The 25,869-nt window shown below is 38.3% G+C and overlaps 2 protein-coding genes across 13 annotated transcripts in view; one reads left to right on the forward strand and one right to left on the reverse strand.

Annotated features, from left to right (window-relative positions):
* Positions 1–3,603: 3,603 nt before the first annotated feature.
* On the reverse strand, positions 3,604–8,157 carry LOC122887172 (cathepsin Z). Of its 2 annotated transcripts, none has more exons than XM_044220129.1 (6): positions 7,999–8,157; positions 6,745–6,908; positions 6,235–6,414; positions 5,074–5,221; positions 3,989–4,154; positions 3,604–3,743 (listed from the first exon to the last, which is right to left on the reverse strand). In XM_044220129.1, exons 1-6 carry the CDS (start codon positions 8,124–8,126, stop codon positions 3,618–3,620), a joined length of 912 nt encoding a protein of 303 aa, XP_044076064.1. In that variant the 5' UTR covers positions 8,127–8,157; the 3' UTR covers positions 3,604–3,617. The 2 variants fall into 2 exon arrangements, with proteins under 2 accessions (XP_044076064.1, XP_044076065.1); XM_044220130.1 differs by having other exon boundaries at positions 7,981–8,155.
* A 10,540-nt stretch (positions 8,158–18,697) lies between these two features.
* The window catches only part of LOC122886783 (piezo-type mechanosensitive ion channel component 2), an 88,785-nt gene continuing 81,613 nt past the window's right edge, over positions 18,698–25,869 (forward strand). For 9 of the 11 annotated variants that reach the window (XM_044219381.1, XM_044219388.1, XM_044219389.1 and 6 more), the window contains exon 1: positions 18,699–19,302. In XM_044219381.1, the coding sequence (XP_044075316.1) occupies positions 19,239–19,302 (64 nt within the window). In that variant the 5' untranslated portion in view covers positions 18,699–19,238. Of the gene's footprint in view, positions 19,303–25,869 lie in introns of all 11 variants that reach the window. The other 2 variants (XM_044219382.1, XM_044219386.1) reach the window with 1 other exon arrangement.

The raw sequence follows: 25,869 nt of genomic DNA on the forward strand, positions 1-25,869 counted from the left end.
AGAAAAGGAAGACCTTTACGCCCCTTTCACTCCTGTCCTGCCTTCGCTCTGATGCTAAAACATGTGTTCCAGCAGCGTGAGGAAGCTGCAGGAGTGGAAAAGTAGAGCTCTGCAGACTGACACATGCCAGTGTGAGTAAAGATTTTGGATTTGTTTGCCATCCTGAATGAACATTTTTGTGTCTAGAAACCAAAAGGGTGGAGACTCAACACTCCACATGCGCAGTCTGATTTTGCTCCACTGACAACAGACGTCGAGAAGACATGAAGAGTATTTGCCTTAAATTGTAAACCGCCCTTCAAACGCATAGGCCTAACTTAGTTTTAAACCCTGAAACTGATTAACAAAGCTGCCCTGTATGACTCCTCGCCTTTCAGCCTCAAGGAGAAAGCACTGAGAGGTTCATTAATACCAACAAACCCACACCGAGTCGAATTTCTAATTTGAAGCTACTCTCCTTTGAAACAACCAAGAAACACAATTCACACTCTTTTATATTACAAATCCTGCTTTCATTCACAGTCAGGGTCTTAGGGACACCAAGGTCATGTGCTCAGTAGGTTTTCTAAGAATTTGGGGGGGGTTAGCAAACATGGGGGAGCTTAAAATGTGGTTAAAAAGCTTTATGCTACTGTCATTTTGTTAGGCTAGTATTCAGTATTTCATTCCTGGGCTTTAAAACACCATTTAGACCTTCATGTTGGGAAATAAAATGTCTCTTTTCCTTCCAGGGCCGTAGCCAAGATTTTACTAATACCCCCCAATACACCAAATACACGCAATGAATTTAAATGTATTCATGGTACAGCTTGTTGTTGATAGCTTTCCATAGTCTCGAACGTAACAGACATTAATGTTTGTGTATATTAATGGAAAAATATGATGCATGCAGACATTTTATACAGTTTTTTTTGTCTTGTATAATATTTTAATGTTTTCTTTCATGTTTACAAAAAACATTTTTGATAAGTTTGATGTATATTTTAGATGATTCTACTTCTAATTGAGTTTTCATCATATACTACTTGAATTGTTAGTAGTTTTGAGGTGTTTATCACCCTTAAAAGGGGTACTCCTGTGATTTAGTATTACTTCCATTGAGTTGCAGGACTTAGAAAAAAAAAAGAAAAGAGAGCGAGAGAGTGGTCCCAATCCGTGCAGCAGACGCCGAATCAAAAGCTGGGAGAGCGACAGGCTGCTCATTCACTGTGAACGGGGCACAACTGTCCAGTCGGAGCAGAGTATGAAAATTACACACACACAGCCACGGCTTTGTGAGAGGCCAGAGACTGCCTACTACTTTGTCTGTGAATGTAGCGTAATCTTAAGACCCTAGTGTGGGTCAAAGTCCAAACACACTAGATCCTACATTTCCCATAACTCAACTCAATAGTGCCTTTCATTACACCCCCATTACGCCTCCACTGCCCGCTTCTTTCAAACCCCACACCTCCACTTTGTAACGCAGTCTTTCTGTTAAAAATGCCTCTAGACCCAACTCTCTCTAATCGGATGTCTCTACATGCTGTTTGAAAGCCCTCTCCACATTGTCATTGAATAAAATTCTAATGGGGAAATAATAATACTCTATATTTGTGTTTCTGTCAACAAATCCCATTAAAAAAAGACCAAAACCAACAATGTGTTAGTTTGTCTCTCAATACTTTCTGACTTCCCTTCCCTGTCTGTGTCTCTCAGCCCCGATCTCATTGGTTCCTACAGAAGACGGACATCTTTAAACGGGTCATAAATACTGTATACAGTTTCATTTAAAAAAAAGGCTAAATCATTTTGAGCAAACGTTACTCAAAAACGAGTGAATAGCGCATTTGTTGGGGACTATTTTCAGCCGCGGATTAATACACATTTGGTGCTCTAGTGAGTATTTACAGCGGCAGGACGTTGCATGTGGGTTTGACTCAACATAAACTACAGTGTGTGTGTTCGTAGTAATGAAGGAACACGTTACCCAGTGCAACAGTGTGGCTCACTGGTGTTATATAGTATAACAATGGAGCTCTATGGCACAGAGGAATAAGATATATCAGGCGACGTAAGAGATACTTGGATCAATTAATTGTTGGCTTTGGTCTATTCATGTCTTTTAAAAAAAAAAAAAAATAGAACATCACGAGCCTTAACCCTTATCAAACATGAATTAATAACAAGAATTTTATTCCTGACATTGTGGAAAAGGCTTTGAAACAGCATTTAGCTCTTCATGTTGAGAAGTAAAAGTTATACTCAATATAATCAAACAGCTGACGCTAAAAATAATGGAATCAGTCTATAAAAGATCCACCAAGTGGTAGTTTTTATTTGTAGGGTGTAAAGTCCCGCTAAGCTTGCTAAAACCCCAAATTTCTACAAACAACTCTGCAGGAAACACTGACTCATGCAGTCATTAACAAATGAAGGCGACAAAGAAGAAATTTCCATGAGTCAGGTTTGCATGTAAGAAAAACGACACCCGACTCGCGTTAAAGGAAGGTGGTTACAGTAAGTGCTGGTTCTCTGTGATACTGTGTCCAAACAGATGTGATTCATGTTAGATTAATCTCACGGGTCAGCCTCCAGACACTTATTAGAAGCTGTTTGTGCAGATGTGTGTCGGAGGTAACTGTAAGCTCCCCTTTTCCTGAGCCCTGCCAACGCTGAATGTAAGTGACTCAGCTCGCCTGTTGTTCGAAGGAATAGTTTCCTTAGAAGTTTGTGATAATGGATCTGAAGTGAAGAGCCTGCAGTTTTTGCATACTATGAGAATGAGTTATTTCGAGCTTAAAATTGAATTCAGGAGTAGGTCGTTTGTCCCGGGTTGCATTTTCGGGCATGAGAAATTATTAGGTTAACTGATTCTGTTACAAGATATATTTAAATTCAGTGTCTGAATGTGGTTAAGCTTGTAAAATGCATTTGGATAGCTCTAAAATGACATTTACTTAGTCTAACAAAACATATAAATCTGTAATAACAAGGTTGTTTTGTGTGTTTCTATGAATTATGAAAAATGAATGTGCTAATTACAGGTTTAACACACGAGTGGACATCAAAATGGAGCTGATCTTTCCTCCTTAAACTTAAAGGAATAGTTTGACATTTTGGGAAATAAGCTTATTCGCTTTCTTGCTGCAAACTGGATGAGAAGATTGATACCACTCTCGTGTTTGTAAGAAAAATATGTAGCTGCAGCCAGCAGCTGGTTAGCTTAGCTTAGCATAAAGACTGGAAACGGGGGGAAACAGCTAGCGTGGCTCCATCCGAAGGTAACAATATCCACCTACCAGAACCCCTAGCTCTACTTTGTTTATTCCGTATAAAAACCAAAGTGTAGAAATTACATGTTGTGGTTTTACGGGAAGTTGTGTGTCAAACTATTTCTTGGCCTGAACCAGTTGCCTGGCAACCAGGTGAGACTCCAGGAGGTTACTGCCCTCGTCCAAGAAATAGCTTGGCAAAAACCCCACGTTAAGAGCAAATTGTCGTTTTTAAAATTTGGTTTCAACAAAACAAATAAACTTATTTCCCAAAATGTTGAACTATTCCTTTTATTTTTCCAAATTATCAACAGTTAGTTAAAAAACAAACAGCCATGACAAAACTAGAGTCGTTCTATCAGTTTAATGAGGATTCTTTGTTACAATAGGGTCTCCATATGCACAGTTTTTCTCAATACCCAGGTTGAACCAATTGCCTTTTCGTCCTTTATATGCACTGGTGACTATTCTTGCCCAGCCATGTTCTCCCTGAAAACAAAACAAAATTAAAAAAATTATTTATTCTGCATGCAAGAAACCCAAAGTCAATGAAAATTACTTCTTAAAAACAATGGCCGTTCTTGCCTGAAACAAACTAAATGGATAAGAGAGTGAATTCATGACTTGCAAAGCAGTGAAGTGTGCACAATGTAGCTACAGAGCTGATTTATGTCAGACTGAGGGCAGGATGAGCAGGCAGGGTGTGGTGCAGAGCGAGAGCGAGAGAGACCAACCCAAAACTCCCCCCAGGAGTTCCTGACAATCCAGTACTCTGTCCCGTCCTCCGCCACACCCCAACCAGCCACAGACACGATGTGATTCGGCAAAGACAGGGGGTGAAACTCTGAGAAGATTCCCCCAGAGTATTCCTCCAGGCCGTCGGTGGCCATCAGAGCACAACTGAAAGACAGAGTGAAGAGTTTCTGAAGTCCTTCAATCAGCTGCAGAAAAATGTTACACATCTCTTTCTTTGTGTGTTCTTTTCACATTATTTTGATGATTAAAATGTGATGATGAATCATAGAAAGAACATTTCTATGGGCTTTAACAAGGGTCAAAATTTAGACTTTCTTTTTGGCTGCTTTTGGGTGTAAAAGCAAAATTTGCACTTGTAACTTAAATGTGTCTCATGCAGCGTGGGAACTTTTTAAACACAGTTTTCTGCTTTGAAATAGCAGTCAGATGTTCACAAAAGCAGTTTCCGCCCGTAGGGAGGTAACTTTACTTGATATAACTTGATATAATGTATGTACCCATTTCACAAATTATTTTCTACTCATTCAGAAACTTAAATTTCTCATGCAGCGTTTACAAATGGTGATTTACAGCTACAGGTCAGCTTTTGAAATTCTTCATGTCAATCTTATTAACACTTATTTAACATTTCAAATGACAACTGATGAAAAAGTTCCTGAAAAGTTTGATCCAACATATCTGCAGGTATTAGAAAAGCAAATTGAAGACTTTTTAAGACCTTGTTAATACTGCATGGAATTAATTTAAAGACAACATAAAATGTCAAAACTTTACTAAAAGAATAAAAGCTAATGTAAGACGTTGAACTATAAGTGGCATGAGGAAAAGAACATCAGTGAATTGTTAGGTGACATAAAGCTCAGTTGTGAGTGAATTAAAATTACAGTCAGTGCTGTTACGTTTCTCAAAGGTTTTAAGGATGTTTAAATATGCATCTACTAATAAAAACTTCACTATGATTAAGAATCGCTCTGTGAGAAGCTGAGGCTGAATCCCTTACTTCACACGGAGGGTGTAGATGGATGGATAATTAGAAATGAGTGGGGAGGACGCCTTACTCTACCTGATGGGTCCGTTGGTGTAGATTTCAGCTTTCATCTCGTCTCTTCCAGAAACCTCTCCATAGTCTCCCACTTTCCACACAGTGTAGTTCTTCACAACAGCACATGATTCAAAGGAGCAAGTGCCGCACTGGTTAAACTGCTCACACTCTAAAACAAATGGAGAAGATTATTTATTATGATTTACAGTGCAACACTCATTTTACTATTCAATTCCATGCAATTTCAATGAAGTTAAATTTTAAATTTCTAGTGTACTGTTATAGTGTAATGTAAAATAACCTGCGAGTGCTGCGATATTGCACATTTGTTTAGTCTGAGACTCAGCAGCTGCTTTGCAGACCGACTAAAAACCTAGAGTCTCGATTGCATTTCCCCAATAATTTTCTTATTTATATATTTTTTTGCCAAAACAAAGTACCTGCCATTTAAAGATATATCTGTCCTTAAAAATTACAAAATAAAAAAGCATTTTACAACACTACAGGTCACCTTAAGTCAACAATATAACAACTCTTCTCTAGGCTTGATCCTGAATTTATGTCTTTCCACTAAAATGGATGTACACTATATGGCCAAAAATATGTGGACCCCAAACCATTACACCCATATGAGACTGTTGAACATCTCATTCCGAACTCCTGGGTATTAATATGCTGCTTTAACAGCCTCCACTCTTCCAGTTTCAGACTTTCCACCAGATTTTGGAACCTGGCTGCAGGGATTTGCTTCCATTCAGCCATAAGAGCATTAGTGAGGTCGGCCACTGATGTCAGATGATAAGGTCTGGCTCGCAGTCGGCGTTCCAGTTCATTCTGAAGATGTTGGATGGGGTTGATGTCATTGCTCTGTGCAGGCCAGTCAATTTCTTCCACACCAAACTGAGAAAATAAGTTCTTTATGGACCTGGCTTTGTGCATGGGGGGTATGGTCAGGCTGAAACAGGAAAGGGCCTTCCCCAAACTGATGGCACAAAGTTGGAAGCCCACTTTGGTATAAAATATCATTGTATGCTGTAGCATTAAGATTTCCCTTATTGTAGCTAAGAGGTCCAGCGCCAGACCAGAAATACGCAAACACACATACGTTTGGCCATGTAGTGTAAATTTAACAGTACACAGAGTGATCAGAGTCAAAAAAGATAGAAATTGTATATTTTTCACTTTGGTTTTTGGCTTGGTAGTTGTTGCAGGTTTCATCAGGAATGCCTCTCTCGTGTGCGTAGGCATAGACTCTCAGGTGATCTCCTCCATAACAGGAGCCCGCCCTCCCACAGTCTATCACGTTCTGGACTGACAGGTAGGCCAACGGCCACATTCCTCCACGCTTAATGTTGATACGGTCTCGGAGGAAAGAATAAAAATAACAAATATTACCATGTTAATATTCTAAACTCTGCCTCAGGGGATCACAGTTTTTTCTTTCTCTCGCCAGCCTGCAGGGTGGATGCTGCTCTCCTTGCTCACTACGCCACTGCTGCCACACTAATGTGATACTGTCTAGTCAATAAAAAAATACAACATATATATATAATATATTGTGTGAACAAACTGTGTAATAAATATATTTTAAATACACATAATAATATCAATCCCATCTTCTATCTATCCATCCCTCTATTCTTCTATCTTGTTTCCTCCCTCCTCCATCCCTCACTCCGTTGCCATGGTTACCAGCTAGTGCACTGGTGGCTCCCATGGCCCAGCAGGACCCACAGTACTGGGGGATGTGCTGGTTCCGTGTGACGCTCACATAATTCTTCCCCTTGATGTTCCTCCAGTCCCAGGACAGAGGAAGGTCCGACACCTTCACATACTCATGTGGGCGGGCCTGTGTCCTAAAATAAGTAAATGATGAGGCTCACATCTAGCTGTGATTGTTCATATTATCAAGAGAAAGAAGAAGAGTCAGACCTCTTAAGGAAGAACCACATCAATCTTGTAATAAATATAGAAATATACAGTATATCTGTGATTATAGAAACAAAATATCACAGATGTGTCGCATTGAATTTGACAGTCCCATAAGAGATTCTCTTTATTTACATTGGCTATAGATGTCAAGTTAATAGAGTCACAAAAATTAATTAAGTACATCTGGGTCTTTCCACATTGATAATAATTACCCTGCAAGCCATGCATAAAAGGCATGAAAATTTGATTAATTGATTAATTTTGTGCTTCCATGAATCAATAAATCCTATAAAAATCCCTATGATAGGCCTAATTTCATGATACCCCTACTGGCATTTTTATTAAGTAGTCCTGATGATTGTTAAAAGACTGTGCTGTGGTTCATAATGACACAGTAGTAGTAGTAGATAATAATAGTGATGTCGCCACATGTCATTGTGTGAAACTATCAATTTTTTTTCACATTTTACTGCATATATGTACATTATACATGTAAAACCAGAACTTGATCTTGTAAGTCCCATTAAGAAAAAAAATACATAAAAAAAATAATATGATAATAAATAATTATATACATTACTATATAGTAAAAGTAGCAAAGTAGAGAACACAAACCCAGAAACCCATATGTTAATTATGTTCATGTGATTTTCCGTATTATAAGTTATAACTAAGCTAACGTTAGCTAACGTTACTAGCGTTATATTAGTAAGTTACACCAGGGTAAGTTACTATTAGCTATAATATATTACTATAAACTCACTACTGACTACTATATAAGCCTGTGGAATACTTTAGGAATATTAAAACGGCACTTATGTACTTGCAAATATGTTGTAAGAAACACAGATTATCTTAACGGTTAGCTAAATATCCAAAGTAACGTTACCCTAATGTAACTGTTAATGTTAAATCTCCTAATCACAACCGATCAGTACATTTTAGCTCATTTAGAGGTAAACAACGAGTCCAAATTAAACTCAGTAGAAAACGTACATTTTTTTCGTCACTTACTTGACAGAGTCTGGTCTGTCGTCTCTGATGGGTTTGTAACAAGGCTCAGGTAAAAGTCTGGAAGAGCTAATTTGCAATGAAAATGATGATAAACAAAACAGTAGCGGCACAGTTGTTGAAGACGCCATGTTGGCTCCGTCTCCCTCATGTGACGCACACACAGAGCGCCGTCTGTCGGCTCCTGCTACCATGACAACCTCCACTGGACACCATCACACAGGAGTAGTACTGTGATTTAAAATTCAATATAGATCTTAAAATCCCGTTATAAGTCATGAAAATGCTTTTATGGCAGAAGACTATAACTTTAAATCTTCTTCTTTTCCTTTCAGCTGTTCCCTTTCAGGGGTCGCCACAGCGAATGTCCTCTGCCCCCTGTCCTCTGCATCCTCTTCACTCGCACCAATTAACTTCATGTCCTCTCTCACTACATCCATAAATCTCCTCTTTGGTCTTCCTCTAGACCTCCTGCCTGGCAGCTCCAACCTCAGCATCCTTCTACCAATATATTCACAGTCTCTCCTCTGAACATGTCCAAACCACCTCAATCTGGCCTCTCTGACTTTATCTCCGAAACATCTAACATGAGCTGTCCCTCTGATGTACTCATTCCTGATCCTGTCCGTCCTCGTCACTCCCAAAGAGAACCTCAACATCTTAAGCTCTGCTACCTCCAGCTCTGCCTCTTGTCTTTTCTTCAGTGCCACTGTCTCTAAGCTGTACAACATCGCTGGTCTCACCACCGTCTTGAACACCTTTCCTTTCATTCTTGCTGATACTCTTTTATCACACAACACACCTGACACTTTTCTCCACCCGTTCCAACCTGCTTGCACTCGCCTCTTCACCTCTTTTCCACAGTCTCCATTGCTCTGAACCGTTGACCCTAAGTACTTAAAGTCCTGCACCTTCTTCACCTCTGCTCCCTGTAACCTCACCATTCCACCTGGGTCCCTCTCATTGACGCACATGTATTCTGTCTTACTGCGGCTAAGCTTCATTCCTCTGTTTTCCAGAGCAGACCTCCATCTCTCTAGATTTTCCTCCACCTGCTCCCTGCTCTCACTACAAATCACAATGTCATCCGCAAACATCATAGTCCATGGAGATTCCTGTCTAACCTCATCTGTCAGCCTGTCCATCACCACAGCACAGGTTGACAGATGAGGTTAGACAGGAATCTCCATGGACTATGATGAAGACTATAACTTTAAATGTATAAACAAAAAGTAAAAAAAAAAAAACTTTATTGAACAATACAGTTGACAACGATGGAAGACGTACTCAGATCTAATAGCAATACCATGATGTAGAAATACTTACAAGTAAAAGTCTTGCATTCAAATTTGTCCTAATGTGAAACTACAAAAGTGTCAGTATCAAAATATACTTAAAGTACAAAAAGTACTCATTTTGCAGAATGGCCCACTAATGTACACTATATATTACTGAATCATTATCATTGATGCATTAATGTTTCACTTTCAACATCAATCACTTTAATGTTGCTGGTAATGGTAGAGCTTATTCTTTTCTATATATACTGCTGGGCAGTTTGTCAGTTTCCCCAAGGGATCAATTAAGTCTCATCTTTATCTGAATTAATACATCGTAATTTATTTGTTCATTATATGTTGTATTATTAATCTGAATCTGCAAAGCAACTAGTAACTAAAGGTAGCAAATAAATGTAGTGGCGTAAAAAGTACAGTATTTCCCTCTGAAGTGTAGTGGAGTAGAGGTATAAAGTAAAGTACAACTTGAGTAAATGTACCACACTGACAGAACAGGGGAATATCAGTATTGTGTCTGCATACACAATAAACACATACAGCAGGGGCAGTATAAAAATAAATAAAAAGTTACATTAAAAAGTAACAAAAAGCATCAAATGAGCTACAGAAGAATCAGTTTTTGTGTGTGATTTCAGGTTGTTTATGGATGCATGAAAGTTTTTCAGATCAGTTAAGAGAAGTCTCAAATTAGGAACATTGATTGTTGTTCTTGATTTATGGATATAATTTTTTCCCCTAACAGACAAATCAGTTTCAGGCTGCTATAACTGCTCTCTTGTCAGTAAAGAGAAATATATGAATGTATTCGTGTGAAGTGTGAAGGGAGAGGTGGATTGTAATACTTAAGAAACCGTTTTGAGATATGCCTCCTGCCTCCTGGTACTTTACATGAATTTTCCCCATTTTTACTAGATTTTAGAGGGATACATCATGTTTTATTCTTCGCTTCTTTCATCTCACTGCTGTTGTTGCTAGCAACTTAGTAGAGTGCATAAAGAAATGAGATAACTCCACAGTACTATATGAATTAGTCCCACCTGGCCCAGCTCTCATATTAAAATACTTACTTTGTGGTGCATGTACGTACACACAATAGGAAATGACACGATTCAATATAAAATCTGGAAATTTCTAGAAAATAAAAAGTGGCAAATCTTTTTTCCACAGCACTTAAATATATACACACATATACAAGTAACAGCTTGACACCTATTCACATGTATTTAATACTTTTTTGCACCCCAAACATTTAAAATCCATGTTTAATCACATTACAGTTCCTTGCGTCAGATGAGTCTTTTTTGCCTTTCACCACAGTGATCAATAAATGAATGTCTTCTAAATAAAAATGGGTGTTAGTGCAAGTTTTGCAGGGTCAGCAGGAAACTTCTAAATACTTAGTTCCCAGTTACAGTAAAATCACATTACACCTAATGCAGGGCCTGATGATTGGTTGGGTTTTTTATGCACTTAACAAGGTTATTGTATCACAGGATGAGGCTCAACTTCAATCGAGGTCTGTTTTTGTGAAGGGGAAGCACTATTGTTTGTGCTTTTAATGATTAAAACTAGAATCAAATTAGATGTGCATTAGGCACCTAATGAACCCTCAACAGGAACACTAGATAAATCACTCACCAGTTGTTATTTGTTATGTGATCTATCTTCAGGTTGTGGTCTTTCTCCTGATGATGATGCTGAGCAGCTCATGTACTGTAAAAGCTGCTGAGCGGTAAGAGGAAAGGATGTTCATGTGTTGATGTCAGTGTAAACTGCAGAAGACGGGCTTTAAAAATGAATTAGATGCCTTCTGCTGGGTTGGACTGATGTGACGGCAAAAAACAAATCAAAGTGACAGAATGGTTTCACTCCACTGTTTTCAAAAATCTTCAGTGAGAACCGACCTCACCCTGCTTTCAAAGGAACAATGCAGTGGTGAAATGTAACTAAGTACTTTTACTCAAGTACTGTACTTGAGTGCAACTTTTAGGTACTTGTACTTTACCTGAGTATTATCGTTTCATGCCACTTTACACTTCTACTCCACTACAATTCAGAGGGAAATATTGTACTTTTTACTGCACTACATTTATTTGACAGCTTTAGTTACTTTAGAAATTAGGATTTTACATACAAAACATAAGAAGAGCTTTTAAAATATGTTTTGTTTTACCTACCCAACAGTACATATAATATAAGCTGAAATAATCTGTTGATTAATTGATTAGTTGATTGACAGATAATTATTTGAACTATTTATTATTCGTTATTAAAAGTCCTTTTTCATGGAAAAATGTCCTCAGCAAAGAATCATTAGAATGAAAATAAACATTAATTGCAGCCTTAAATAAAACAGTTAAAAATTAGCTCCATCTCAACCAACTACAACAGTAAAATCCTGCTTTTATATGAATACATGAGTAATAATAATCTAATGATATAATATGTAACAATATATCAGTCACAGGGGCCATTTTTTTGCGTTGAGTACTTTTACTTTTTAAGTACATTTTGCTGATTATACTTACATACTTTTACTTAAGTAAAATTTTCAATGTGGGACTTTTACTTGTAATGGAATATTTATAGTGTGGTGTTTTTTTTTCAGTAAAGGATCTGTTTACTTCCTCCACCACTAAAATATCTTAATATTTAAAATTGTGCAGATTACATTGTACACTTTCAGTTTTGTTATTTATATTGCTGGTCTAACATATGTCTGGTCCAGCAATAGTTAAGTTTGGTATTAGAAAATCTTCCAGCAGCCTGAAACGTAAAAAAGCTAAGTGAGGATTTCGTGTCAATCCCTCAGAATAAAAGACCAAGTGCTTATGTATTGATGTATATGTATTGTATTGAGACTCTCAACAATCATTATAAAAGAGAATACTGTACTTATACTCCACTGCATTTATTCGACAGCTAGCTTTTAGTTAAGTTTGCAGATAAAGATTTTAACAGAAAACACACATCAATGCAACAATAATGATAATTCAGTAATATAATACATGTAATAATACTAATTCTGTAGGGGGCCACTCTGAATAGTGAGTACATTTAATCTTGGTGCTTCAAGACACACTGAAGGCAGGACCTTTACTTGTAATTAATTACTTTTAACACTGTGTTATTGCCCTTTTTAACAAAGTAAGGGAATTAACAACTGGCCGTCGAATGCCATTACGCTGCTTTTGCTCTTTCCAGCTTCACATATAACCCACAGCTGAAAACAGTGTGTTCAGGGGAATGTTGAAGGTCATTCTGAGAAATGTAGGAAATCACTGGTTGCGAAACAGGTCGAGTTGAGAGAGGCTGAAGTAAAGTAGGAACCACGAAAATATAAACAGCACTTCATCACAAAGCAAACACTGAATCATGACTCTGAACATCAGAAAATTATGATATATGTGACAGTGAGGACGGGGAGGTTGTTCCCAGAAGGAGTCGCTAACCTCAAATAATTCATTAGTCTGCATTTAAAGCTTACAAAACCTTTACCAAACAAACCAAACCCTAGCTGCTAGATGAAAAGTCAAGATAATAGCAGAGTGAACAGCTATAATTCTGGGCTTCAAAGTCATTAACCTCTGACCAAATCGTATTTACCAAAACTCTATTATAATCGCAGACAATGTTCCTCCTCATCAAGTCACTTACTCTGTGTTTTCTCTGAGAGCAGACGCTGCCTACTCCTCCTAAGAAGTCCATTGTGTTATGAAACACAGAGACGGTTGTCTGCTGCAGGACCAGAGGAATGAAATCCAGATGACCTTTGATCTCTCAGGTCAAAGGTCAAAGCTCTCAGTCCTCTTTAATGCACGGCCTTACAGGATAAGGCTGCTCTTCAATTTGAGTGCGTATTACCCAGAGGTAATAAAAGACATCTGTCAACATATCAGTTCTTTCTGATGAGGCCGACATCCTGTGTGCATTAACATGAGCGTATTCCTGCCTGCTAATGCTAAGGAGATGTAAACCGAGATGACACCACTAAACATACCTTTAATCATCAGTGAACGTATGCCATTATCCCTCTTCAATTTTCTTTTCTTTTCTTTTTATTTGGAAAAGGCAATATCATAGCGTACAAAACCCTTTTCCAGTTTTTTTTTTGCATGCATGGATGCTGTATATAACATGCATATGCACAGAAAGAGGTATTTAAAAGCCTCAGTACTTGTGGGCAGTAACTCCGTCCTTAGTCTTCCATCTATATATCTATATATCCATGTATACCCTTCCACATATACAGGTTTGCTTCTTAAATGTTCAATAATAAAAAGCTTCTAGGGCGTGTCTCGTACATCCAGGCAGATGACAAGACAATCATGCAGTTGTTGAGCTCTGTCCATTTGTCTCGCCTTTACAAAAGTCAGGTATCGACTGCTCTTTGATTGGAGTGAGTATATTTTCAAGTGATGACAATTTAACAGTGAGAGTTGAAGCTTGAGCTTTTAAGCCACGAGAGCAGCCTGGCTCGACAGATGGCAATGTCTGTCTGTCTGTCGGTCCAGACTGAAATATCTCAGCAGCTATTGGATGGATTGCCATGAAATGTTGTCAGACATTCGTGGTCCCCAGAGAATGAATCCTACTGACTTTGTTGATCCCCAGACTTTTCCTCTAGTGCCACCATTAACTTAACTTGTGGTTTTGAGTGAAATGTCTTGACAACTGTTTAATGGATTGGCATGATATTTGGCACAGCCATTCATGTCCCCCTCACATTGAATTGTAATTACTTTGGTGATCCCCTGACTTTTCCTTTAGTGCCGTCATCAGGTCAAAATTTCAATTTGTTCTTTGGTGACCAAATACCCTCAAAACAATTTCCATAAGCCTCCACTGTACTTTGCATTTAGTGCTGATTAGCAAATGCATGCTAAACATTAGCATGGTAGCATACCAATGTTTAGCATTTAGTTAAAGTACAGCCTCAAAGAGCCGCCAGCGTGGCTGTAGATTCTTTGTCTCGTTACATGATGGCTGGAAAAAAAGACAATTTATAAAACTGCCTGGTTTGCAGCCCGATTACCATGTATTTGTTTATTTAACCAATATAGTTGACACGATTTTTAGAGTACAAAGATCACACAATAAACCAACAGGAGGTTAATTCACATGTCTGCAGTTAAAACATGAACATCACACAAACTGGAGTTACAAGGTTTCCTATACGACTACAGCGATATATAGTATATCTGTCTAAATTCCAAAAGAGACGATCTGCCCGCAGCCACCGCAGAAAGACACTAAAAAGCCCACTTAAACAAGGGCACATTTAGAGTGCATGGAAAGTGCATCCATGTAAATACTGAACACACACACAGTTTGGATTTCACTCGCGGATCAATATTGAAGCAATCTGGACGTTAATCTCATTTGCACTTCTGTTTTCTTCTTGGCAAAAGCTGCCGCAGACTGGCAGTGTGGGATCTCCAGTGAAATTACAACAAAATCAGCATTTAGAAAGATTTTCACAAGATTCACATGAATATTTCAGGCCGGCAGGGGTTCTGTGCTGTTAGATTTTCAATCAATACTCTATTTATTCATGTAATTTTCTTACTTTTGCAAGTATTATTCGGACAGACTAGACAGAAAAGACAAGTTTTGGGGAAAAAAAATCAATCTGCTGTTGAGGACTGTGTGATACAGTTGAAAGCACCAGAAAAAGCAAATAAGTTGACCTTGAGTTGAGATTGTTTTGTCAGCTGTTGTTTCTAAGGTCAGGTGTGAACTGTAAAGCTCAAAAAAACATTTCCAAACTTTAGAGAATCATGTCTGTAAAAGTGCTTTTGTCATTTCATCAACGTGAATGTTAGGTTACCAGCTGTCTTTTATAAAGGACCATAATTCATTTCACTATCAATACGTTTGTGAGATCTGATGACTTCTTTTTCAAATATCTCATTTTGGAATGGAAGTTTTAATATCTTAACATGAAAATGGAAACTTAGTGGTCACATAACACTGGAAGATGCCAGAAGCGTCCAAAAAGATGACAACCCTCCAAATAATGGCCGCTTCTTTTTCCATAGTATCTTACAAATCTAAGAAATGAATATTATTCATTAATAACTATTGCCAAGAGATATAAAGGGCACAACTTAAGTACCGTCCTTGACATTAATATAACAACACACTATTGCTGCTGCCAGACATTTTATCGGTGTCTTTTCTTCATGCCAGTTTATTAATCAACGTGTCATGATTTTCCTCCTTTCATCAAGGTTTCATAAAAGGGTAGGTAATGTTGGTCGGTCCACCACTTTGGTTCTGACTGAAATATCTCAACATCTATTGGATGGATTGCCATGGACTTTGGTACAGACATTCATGTCCCCCTCACATTGAATTGTAATAACTGAAGTTATCCCCGGACTTTTCATCATCATCATCATCGGGTCAAAACTTTAATTTCTCAAATACTAACTAATGACATTAATATCAGCCTCAGTTGTACTTTGTATTTCGTGCTAGGTGACAAATGTTAACATGCTAACATGCTAAACATTATATCTGCTTAGCATTAGAATGTTAGCATTGTAATTATGAGCATGTTAGCATGATGACATTAGCTCAAGCAGCGCTGCACCTAAGTGCAGCTTTTGTGACACAGAGCAGCTATTGTGACTGTAAACTTTTGTTTCAGTATGAATTCAACTAAAAAAAACACTGCTTGCTGAAATCATTCTGCACTTTAAGCTATTAGAAGTGATTTGCAATTTTCGACACAATGCACACATTTGGAGGTCTCAAAAGAACAAGGATTCAATATAAATACAAATAATTCCTCTTGCTGTTATAATAATTCAGACAGGCAGGTCAACTGACCTGAACCTTCACTGTGTAAAACTGTTGTGTCCATTTGGCCCGAGACCTTATCAATAACTCCCTCTCAAGAATCGGATGAATAATGGATCAAAGACAAAAGTTACTTAAGATTCACATTCATCTGAGGGATTAGATCAGCAGGTCTGGACTTCAAACAGCAGAAACAAATTGAGGGCTGACATGTTTTGAGGTTGGTTATTGATTATGGCTGGCTACAGTTCAGGGCCTCATGGGTGACTCTCTGACTGCTCCCACATGGCCGCTGCAGCAGAGTATCCAGCCGGTCTGGATTTCCAGGGAAAAGTGATGCTTTAGGGCAGAGGTTGGCAGCTAGCATGTTGATGATCTCCCAAAGTCAGCTTTTCCCTCAGCAGCATTTAGCTGTTTATTTTTCTTATTTTCATAAACTGAATCCATTTTGGTGATTAGGCCAAACGATGATTCATCACATCACAAGCAGGACCTTTGCTGCTTTAAGTGCCCTCTCTTTTCCACGTGGAGATTGAGGAGAGTCATTTGGCTTGGCCCTGGCGACTCCCATAATACCTTGCTTTCCTCCTATCTAATGCACTTCAGAGGATACAACAGCATGGGTCATTTTCTTGTCAATATAGTCATTAAATATATCAAAGCATGCATGATTGATTGGTTTTAATCGTGTGTTAATGCACCAGTTAAAACTTGGCCGCTCCTCTTTATCTTACATACAACAAGTAAACATGAGGTCAGCGCTCTTGGCTTGTTCTGAAATGCAGTTTCTTTTAATAGTGGTGATAAACAACCTTAAGTGGAGTTTTAAGTGCTTTTGATATCTAGGAAATAAGGGGGAAAACAGTTCAGTACATTCAACATTTATATATTCCGTTGGCTCGTTATTTTTTGTTTAAATTTAGTGGTTAACGGTTACCGCTCCTTTTATACTCTTTACAGCGATCAGGACTGTCAAAAACATCAATTTTTCATGTCCCTTATCTGTGACTTTATGCAAATGAAGAGCTTTAATGAAAATGGACAAAATTATATTCAGACTCTGAGAAATTTCTGTGTATGTTAGCACATACTTCTTTCCATTATTTTAAAATTAAGCTCGAGTAAATGTTATGTGAGTCAACACAAGTAGTGCAACAACACAACACAAGTATACAATGGAGCCGCAACAGACGTCTGTCTTAATGATATTTTACCATGGACTTTTTTTCAAATTTTTTAATGATTCATTAATGACTCAAACCAAAAAAAATTGTGGGATAACATGGTATTATCATGCTCTGTGAGCCTGTACTTAGAAACAGTGGTGCTTTGAGCTAAATACTAACATCAGCATGCTAATAATCTCACAATGACGATGCTAACATGCTGATGTTTAGCATGTTCACCAGCTTAGTTTAGCGTGTTAGTTATTTCACTGAAAAACACAAATGTCAACCTCATGGTGGCGCTAGAGAAAAGTCAAGGGATCAACAAAGTCATTAGGATTCATCCTCTGGGAACCATGAATGTCTTTACCAAATTTTGTGCCAATCTCTCAAGTAAAGGGGCACATGGGGTCACTGAATGGTTTGATGAGTATGAAAATGATGTGAATCATATGATGTGGTCTTCACAGTCACCAGAATGCCTATTGGAGACATAATATGTTAATCCATTCAAGTAATAGACAATAATAAGTTAGTTGGTTTTAATAGCAGATATATAAAAAGAAAATGCCTATGGTCAATCAATATTGTTCTTAAATGTAACAGCATTATTAACCTCACTGATCACCTGAAGGTCTACTTGCTTGTTGTCCTCAAAAGTAAGTTCGGAGGTCAGACTCGGGTGCAGAGCAGGAGCCATGCAGCTGAAAGGGATTCGGTTTCTTTTTTGCTCAAGGACACTTCAGCAGCTGTCACAGGAATTTAACTTCTGCACGTTATCCCACTGACAACTTACGCTACACTAATGCAAATCAACTTATATGTCCCCAACATTTTTTGGGGGAAATTCACAAACAGATCTGAGCACTTTGGGGTTGAGGTTTGAGTCATGATACATGTCTGTTTACTCAGCATACAACTGGATTAAACGTAATCAGAGAAGATGTTTTTTTTGCTACAATGCTCTTAATTATTTCAAGAACTGAAAACATTTTGGTAAAATAAATTTTCCTGCCTGCAAGGGGAAATCTGACAGGCCTGTTTTGTGGTAACAGGGAGATTGAAGTGTGTGTGCTGCTTTGTGCAGGCTGGTTTCAAACCAGTAGGCGTCGCTGTTTCTCTCTAATAAACAGCTGGACAGCAGACCTGAAGAGATAAAATCTTCCTGGAAGTGGTCGTGTTCATTTAATGTTTATAAACTTAAATATGTAGACTAAATACTAAAACATGACAACATATGTTTGTGAAATCAAACAAAAGCTGTGGATTTGGGAAACGTTACCTTTTAATACTTATTTGCAACCATCTTCGCGTCCCACCTCTTGCTCCCAATTATCACAGGAGGCTGGACCGGTTACCAGATAAAGACTTCTGATTGGCTGATCCAGGTGTCAATCACAGGCGTGTCCTGTAGCCTCCTGTTGGCGAATACAATCCCCACCAGAAATCAGAAGTCAAAGTTAACCAAGGGGACAAACCGGGAAGGGTGAACTATCCGGTTACTCTGAGTGCTCCTGTCACGCTTTACAGTAAAGAAGTTAAATTATATTTTGAACGTTTCTCGTTAATGTGGTTTGGTAGTTACAAAAAGAGGTTAATTGGGGAGTGTTGAGGACTTGTTTGCACCTTTCTCTGGTATTTTTACGCGCTGTGCCAGCTGTTTGCGCACCTGAGTTTGTGCAGCGTCAACATGACTTTAATGCATCTGAGCAACTAAACTTTCATGGTGAAATGTCTTACCGGTGACATGCCTGCTGTGGTGAACCCTGGTAAATGCGCAATCTTTCGCTGTGGAATAACCACCGGAGTCCAAGTGTCATCAGGGAGAAGCTGATGTGGCCGTCTGGAGGAGCGCACCAGTTTGATGTCAGCTGGGATTTGACAGAGCGCAGGAGTTTGAGATGCAAGAGAGACCTTAGAGCGACAATCCTCGGCTACTTTTACCTGGATTCAACACGGGCTGCCCAGAGCCATGGCCTCTGAGGTGGTGTGCGGGCTGGTCTTCAGGTTACTGCTGCCGGTGTGTCTTGCTGCTGGTAAGTTTTTTCTTTAGTCCCCACTTTTTATGCATCTTAATTGGCCTGTACTGCTATTGCTGCGCCAGGTGGGGTTGGGTGATTGATCACAATAATAGTTTATATAACAGTTCATCTGATATTATCCTATAAATCAGTTAATTATACTTACATGTAACGTTTAAGGGAGGCTGTAGCTTATATTGAACACTGTGACCTTTGTGTGTCTTTGTTTTTATTTGGCAAAATTAGTTTTCCCACCTTCATCCCAGGTACACTAGTACAAACCTGAAGATTTCAGTATGCAGAGTCTTAAGAGCAGAAATCAAATTTATGATTGTGTGAAAATTTTTATGATGATTTTTGACTGACCTCATGATGCTGGAGGTCACAGTTCATTCCTCGTCACAGCTGAGGTCTGTGCTCTAAAACTGGGAACCAAGTAAAGGAAAAGGAAACCCAGCCGACAACAGAGCACCCAGTCACCGCACAGTGTTTATGTCTTAGTTTGTATGTCCAGAAATGTCTGAAATAAAAAAAACCCAAAGTCTGCTATGCTAAATGCTAAAATAATCAAATCACAAACCAGATTGCTGTTTTAATTTGTTCTTCTCAGAATAAAAACAGAAACTATTCTTACTGTTAGGTTGCCTATGTGGCTCAAACAGCAGTTAAACTGTAGTATGTATCTTATAATAGCATTAGAAATTAATTTCTGTGGTTTCTAGTGTGGTTTCTGAGTTTCGCTTATTGCCTATTAATGACTCATCAGTGTTGTTATTGATTGCTAAGCTGCTGACTGGACATTCAGTACAAGCCTGTATTGTTAATACTGTTAACATTTATATTGCCTTGACAGTGTTGGAGCTGCATGTCTTGTGTTGTTTCACATTCCTCTGAGTTTTAGTCAGCGTTGGACTTTTTATTTGTTTACAGCATTTGTAACTTTGTTAAGAAAAGTGCTCTACACAGATGAAGTTATTGTTGCTGTGTTAGTGAATGTTTTGTTTGATTCACTCTTTTGCTGTGCAGATTCAGAACATGACTCAGTCAAACTTGGCAGCTTATTTGAACTCAGGAGTGACTTTTAGCAGCTTTAAACAGACTCAGGAATGTCTTATCTTTGGAGCTCAGATATTACTAGTTTCACTGAAGAAGTCGTCACACACTTAACACGCTGATTAAGAGTTTTTAGAGATGAATCTTGAGGTATGATCCCACCTTGCGTACTCTATTAAATGCAGTTTACTTTGTGTTTTAATACTGTGGTAGGCCACAAGTGAAAAATTACGTTTAACTGCCACTGAGGTTCCACTGTGGTGTCTGTGTAAGACTTATGGAGCTGAGGTACTTTTAAAGCTAACAGCATGCTTTCTATAGATAAAACCCACTCAGTACCACCATAATGCATCACTTGACAGCCCGACGCCCCCTTTATTTCCAAAAGCAATTGTGAGGCCATGCATTGTCTCCATTAATTCGTGGAAAGTCGTTTTAACAGTATGAATTAATAATGCGGTTGTGAGGGAGAGAAGAATTGCCTTCCCTTTTATCGTAAACATACCTTTAATATTTTATGTTTTTTCAAAGTGCAAATGAGCACTTGTCATTCACTGCAGCTTGTGCACAGTAACTGACTGGATGAAGGGAATGTAAAGTGGAAAGGAGGTAAAGATATACAGGAACAGACGGCGTTAGGGATGAGAGAGGGTATTTCTGTCATCACCTGGTCGGCGGCTGACTTCCCTTCATTATTTCTGTTTGACAGTCAAAGATCTCATCTTAATTAAAACTGAATGGGTTGGGTGTAAATCAATAACCATCAACCCATCAGCTCACAAACCATGTAAAGCAGATTATTGTTTTTTTAAATTATTATTCGTAACTTGCGGCTGGAAGATAATTGTAGGTTTCATTCCCCTCCCCTCTCTTGTTTTGGTCCATATTTTCGGCCTTTAAGTCATGTGTTTTTGGGGCAAAATAGTATAATATAAAATAAAAAAATATATTTTTTGGCTTCTCAGTGCTGCATAAACAGAGAGGAAACACGCTGCAGCACAGCAGATGTTATCTGACTCCAAACACCTACATTGTTACCCTTAATGTATATGTTCAGTAGTGTAATATATGTTGCACACCATCGCTTTTCTCAGGTCCTAGTGACAGACTTGTCTGCTGACGTTACATAGTCTGGGTTTCCTGTTGGCCATCTGACAGCACCTCTATTGAAAAGCACAGAACTGCGGGGCCCATGTGTACACACAGTCCCTCTACCACACACAAACACGCACACATTTGCACACAGCTACAGCTTTGCTGATCAAACAGGCCACTGTTTATGTGTTTACTGGCAGAGTTTGGAGTGTGAACATGATTATGAGCATGCACTTGCACCAAATGTCTGATCTGATATCAAACTCATGGTGTGAGTGTACAGACGGAGCAGCAGGTCAGCTGTGTTGACTCGGGCAAGTTGCAGCAGAGTAAAGCACTGAAGCAAACAGATGTGGACATGCAGATGCTTAGCTGCTGGAGCATCACTTGATTCATGCTGTCTTAGGTTTTAATTTGAACTTAATAAGACAAAACACATTCGTACAAACATTGTTCTATAGATGTTGTGTTGTTGCATCGCAAATCCTGAGGCAGACAGAGTTGGCACCATCAAGATGGTCCAGAGGAGAGGTTGTTGTGTAAAAGTAATGCTTTTAACCCACTGAAATCGCACTGGTCTCTTGTGATAACAAACAGCCTATTCTAATATCCAAACACACGGGAACAAAACCACATTAAATCATGCAGAAACAGACGTTACCGCTGAAAATGTGGTAGAAATTTAGTTCTGGTGTAGTTAGTTTAGTTAAAATCAAAGGTCATGTGAAGAAAAACTAGCCTTTTGACTTAGCAATCTTTTTTTTTTTTTTTTTTACCATTGTTTAATATAGACAGAGATAAATAACACCTTGTGTCAGGGGTAAAAACAGCAGGTTGTTAAAAAAAAAAGCCAAATTTATTCTTAGCCATAATTTTTTATCATTCTTAAACATACAAGAATCAGAAAACTGTCAATAAGTGCTTCATTTCAACTCACTATGCTTGTTCAGTCTGCAAACCAATCAGGAGCAGAGAAAAAAACTAAGAAAAATGGTACATGGTGTCAGAGGTGAAAAAAAACAAAAAAAAAGTTTTAGCTTGTAAACAAAAAACCAATTCAATGGTGAGAAACTGCCATTAGTGTTCAGAGTAGAAGAAGAGAGATGAAGAGGAGAGCCTTGGGAGAATCCACAGGTGTAAGTAAATGATTATAAAAAGATCTGTTTTCAAATCTGAGGTTACTCTGACACAAATGGCCTGAGTATGTGGTGCTAACCCGTTTATACAGTCTGTGGTGCTAAAACACGTCTAAAATTAATACTTGTACCTTTATTAGAGTCAAACAAATCATGTTTTTTTCATTTTTGGCTGTGTTCGGTAGCTAGGCAGCGAGCTAGCAGGCTAACTTATCAAAGCTGCTGATGTTAAATGTAACTTCTGAAATCTGAATTCATAAACAATAAAACACCCACTTGCTCAATTCAATACACTTTAATTGCCAAAACGTGCAGCTTATGCTAGCTATTGTTAGCGAGCTAAGTTAATGTTAGCACATTTCAGTTGACTTTATGGCTCTTCTCTACTTGTGCTTCTGTTATGCTACTATTACTGCAACGTATCTATAGTATTTACTGTAGCCACAGTTACATTATACTGTAACTGTGGCTACAGTGGTCGCTGTTAAGCAAAAGATACATAGATTTGTTTAACTAGTACATGGCTATGAGCTAGCCCCTACTCACACTAGCTTCTAGCATTGTTTAGCTAGTAGATGGTTAGTCAGTAGTTAGCTAACCAGTAAGCCAGTGATGGTTAGCTAACAAACAGACATTTTATCCTAAAATTTAATAGTCAAGTGACAGAAAATTATTTGGCAACAGTTTTGATAAATGATTAATCATTAAAGTAATTTTTCAAGCAAAAATTGCACAAAATCACAGTTTCCAGATGATCAATTATGAGTATTTTCAGGTTTTCTTACTCTACTATGATAGCAAACTGAGCATGTTTGGGTTTGGACTGATGAAATAAGGCATCAACTTGAACCCTCTGAGCTTGGACTTTTCACAATTTGTTGATATTTTACAGATCAAATGATTAGTCAAGAATATAATCGATAGATTAATAATGTTGAAATGTCACGACCGGTGTCTGAAAAGGATTCAGTGTTTGGTTTTAGTTTTTTTGATAAAGACGCTGTTTTATTTTCTACATTCCCTTAACTTGATAAATTTCATTTCATTTAATTTATGTCAATGATTAATGTTAAGGATATAAAGGAAATCAGTCAAATTTGAGACCAATGCAGATTTTTGTGTAAAATAAAGACACTGAAACAAACACTGTTTCCACAGTTCTTTAGTGATTATTTGTTTTAAAAAAAACATTTAGCATTTTCTTTCCTTTAGAGCTGCAACGATTAGTCAATTAATCAAATAATTAATTAGCAGCTATTTTGATAATTGATTTATTGTTTAAGCAAAACATTCTCTGGTTCCAGCTTCTCAAATGTGAGGATTTGCCACTTTTCTCAGTGTTATATCATTGTAAACTGAATATCTTTGGGTTTTAGACTGTGTGATGTGATGGACACTTTTCACAATTTGTTGATATTTTACAGATCAAATGATTAGTCAAGAAAATTATCGATAGATTAATAAAGAAATTAGTCGTTAGTTGCAGCCCTAAATGAAATTGGCTGCTCCAGGAAGATGTGTTATGTCATCTGAGAGGCTTATTTTTACCCAGTAAGCATTTTTTGTTTGTTAAAATCAGTATTTGGATTCTGGTTGTGACATCCATCAACCACTTAATATACTTCAAGTTTCATGCTCTGTTGAAAACAATAAACCTCTGCACAGTGTTGGTATAGATTTTATGTGGTATGCTCTTTATTATTTTCTTCAGAGGGGTTTGAATTCCTCTGTTATCTCCCAGTCTCGCCAGGGACCGCACCACTTCAGGCTGGTTTGCTTCTCTTGTGTTCAGGCTTTGTGTGGCTGTTATAATAACTTTTACTGGGAGAGACAAAAGCCTGATTCAGGCGTGAATGGGGAGTTTTGCAGTAATCTGATGTCTGAAAACAACGGCAGTTTATTTTCATTCTCTGTGTAAAATCCTCAGATGGTGAGTCATACAGCGGAGGCAAATGGTCAGGAAGACTGCGGTCAAGTGTCTGCAGGCTAGCAGCGGGAGCAGAGCCATGCAGATACACAGAGATTATTTCTCTTCACAGCATAGATACAAAAGGACTTCTTTAGATTTGTAACTCTGAGCAGATGAATAATGGGGGCAGAAGGCTCCAGACTGCCAACTTGGGCAAAATATACAGTTTTAGAGCTCATTTAATGCCACATTTAACAAAGATAAAATGAAGTGGGTGGGGATAGAGTGTGAGACCAAAAATTAAAGATTGTGAGTCATTTCCTCCTCATTCACCCTAGCGGGTTAGGCTGAAAAAGTATCTCACCTACTTGCTTGAAAAGTTTGAAAAGGAAACAAAAAATGAATGAACAATAATGATAAAGTGCTTTTTTATGTCGTTGTATTGGTGCTTGGACTGTCTGGCATATCAAGCATTCGTGCATACTTGAAACTTAATCACATAGATAATCTACAGATGTTGGTGGTTTTCTCAAAGATGACAACCCCTGTAACATTCGTTAACTTTTGTTAGTTTTCATTGGTCTGTATCTGAACACAGAAAACAAGGAGGTTCACTTACTGTAGGGCTACGGCAAGGGAAAAGTCAGAGCCAAGTCAAATGTCAATGAATAGCTCCATTGAGTGTGCAAAGATAAATAAAAGCACCATTTTCAGCAGTTAAGTGTAATTTTGCAGTAGTTCAAGACCAGTAGCTGCCCAGACGGGCCGGCCTATGTGTCTGAGGCGGTAACTCATGCAGCCGACCGGGTTGTAAACTTTGTGCTTGTTGATATAACCGCAAAGAGAAATTTGGGAGGTCAGAGTGTGTGTCCACATTTTGTACAAGGTTTCTGTGTACTTCCCTCCCCGCCGCACTACCTACTGACCTAAAAATGTTCAAAGAAATGTAAGGCGGAAAGGGAGTTATCACATATTTTGTGCAAACTGTGAGTTGTAAATGTTATGTGAAATAGTGTTTGAGCTGATTTTAAAAGTGTGAGCTGTAAAAAGTGCTCAGGTTGTTAAAAAAAACTCTAAATGTGCTTCATGTGTAGGCCCCAGTGGTGAAATGGGTAAGTGTTTGCTACAGTGAGGTTAATTTTGGATGCGTTAATTGATGTCCAGTCATCAGGTGATGAGAGCCGTTTAACTGGTAAAAGCCCCGATCAGGGCAGATGGTCAGGAAATGAGGTGTGTTAAGGATCAATACGTCAATTACTGGTTTTTGGAAGTCATGTTTGCACTTAAGCGTTTTAACTTTCATCATGAGCTCAAACGACTTACTTCATGTGCCTGGACGGGGTGTGTTTATATATGTGTGTGTGTGCAAGGGGAGTGTTTGGGAAAGGG

Source organism: Siniperca chuatsi, linkage group LG13, assembly GCF_020085105.1.
Source record: "Siniperca chuatsi isolate FFG_IHB_CAS linkage group LG13, ASM2008510v1, whole genome shotgun sequence".
Lineage (NCBI taxonomy): Eukaryota > Metazoa > Chordata > Actinopteri > Centrarchiformes > Sinipercidae > Siniperca > Siniperca chuatsi.

Excerpts from the sequence above, each read along its gene's own strand:
- LOC122887172 (XM_044220129.1), bottom strand. The coding sequence starts at position 8,126 with ATGGCGTCTTCAACAACTGTGCCGCTACTGTTTTGTTTATCATCATTT. Across the intron at positions 6,415-6,744 it reads AGCCACCAGTGCACTAGCTG|ACCGTATCAACATTAAGCGT; the intron begins GTAACCATGGCA and ends CTTTCCTCCGAG. Across the intron at positions 5,222-6,234 it reads CTACCAAGCCAAAAACCAAA|AGTGTGAGCAGTTTAACCAG; the intron begins GTGAAAAATATA and ends CATTTGTTTTAG.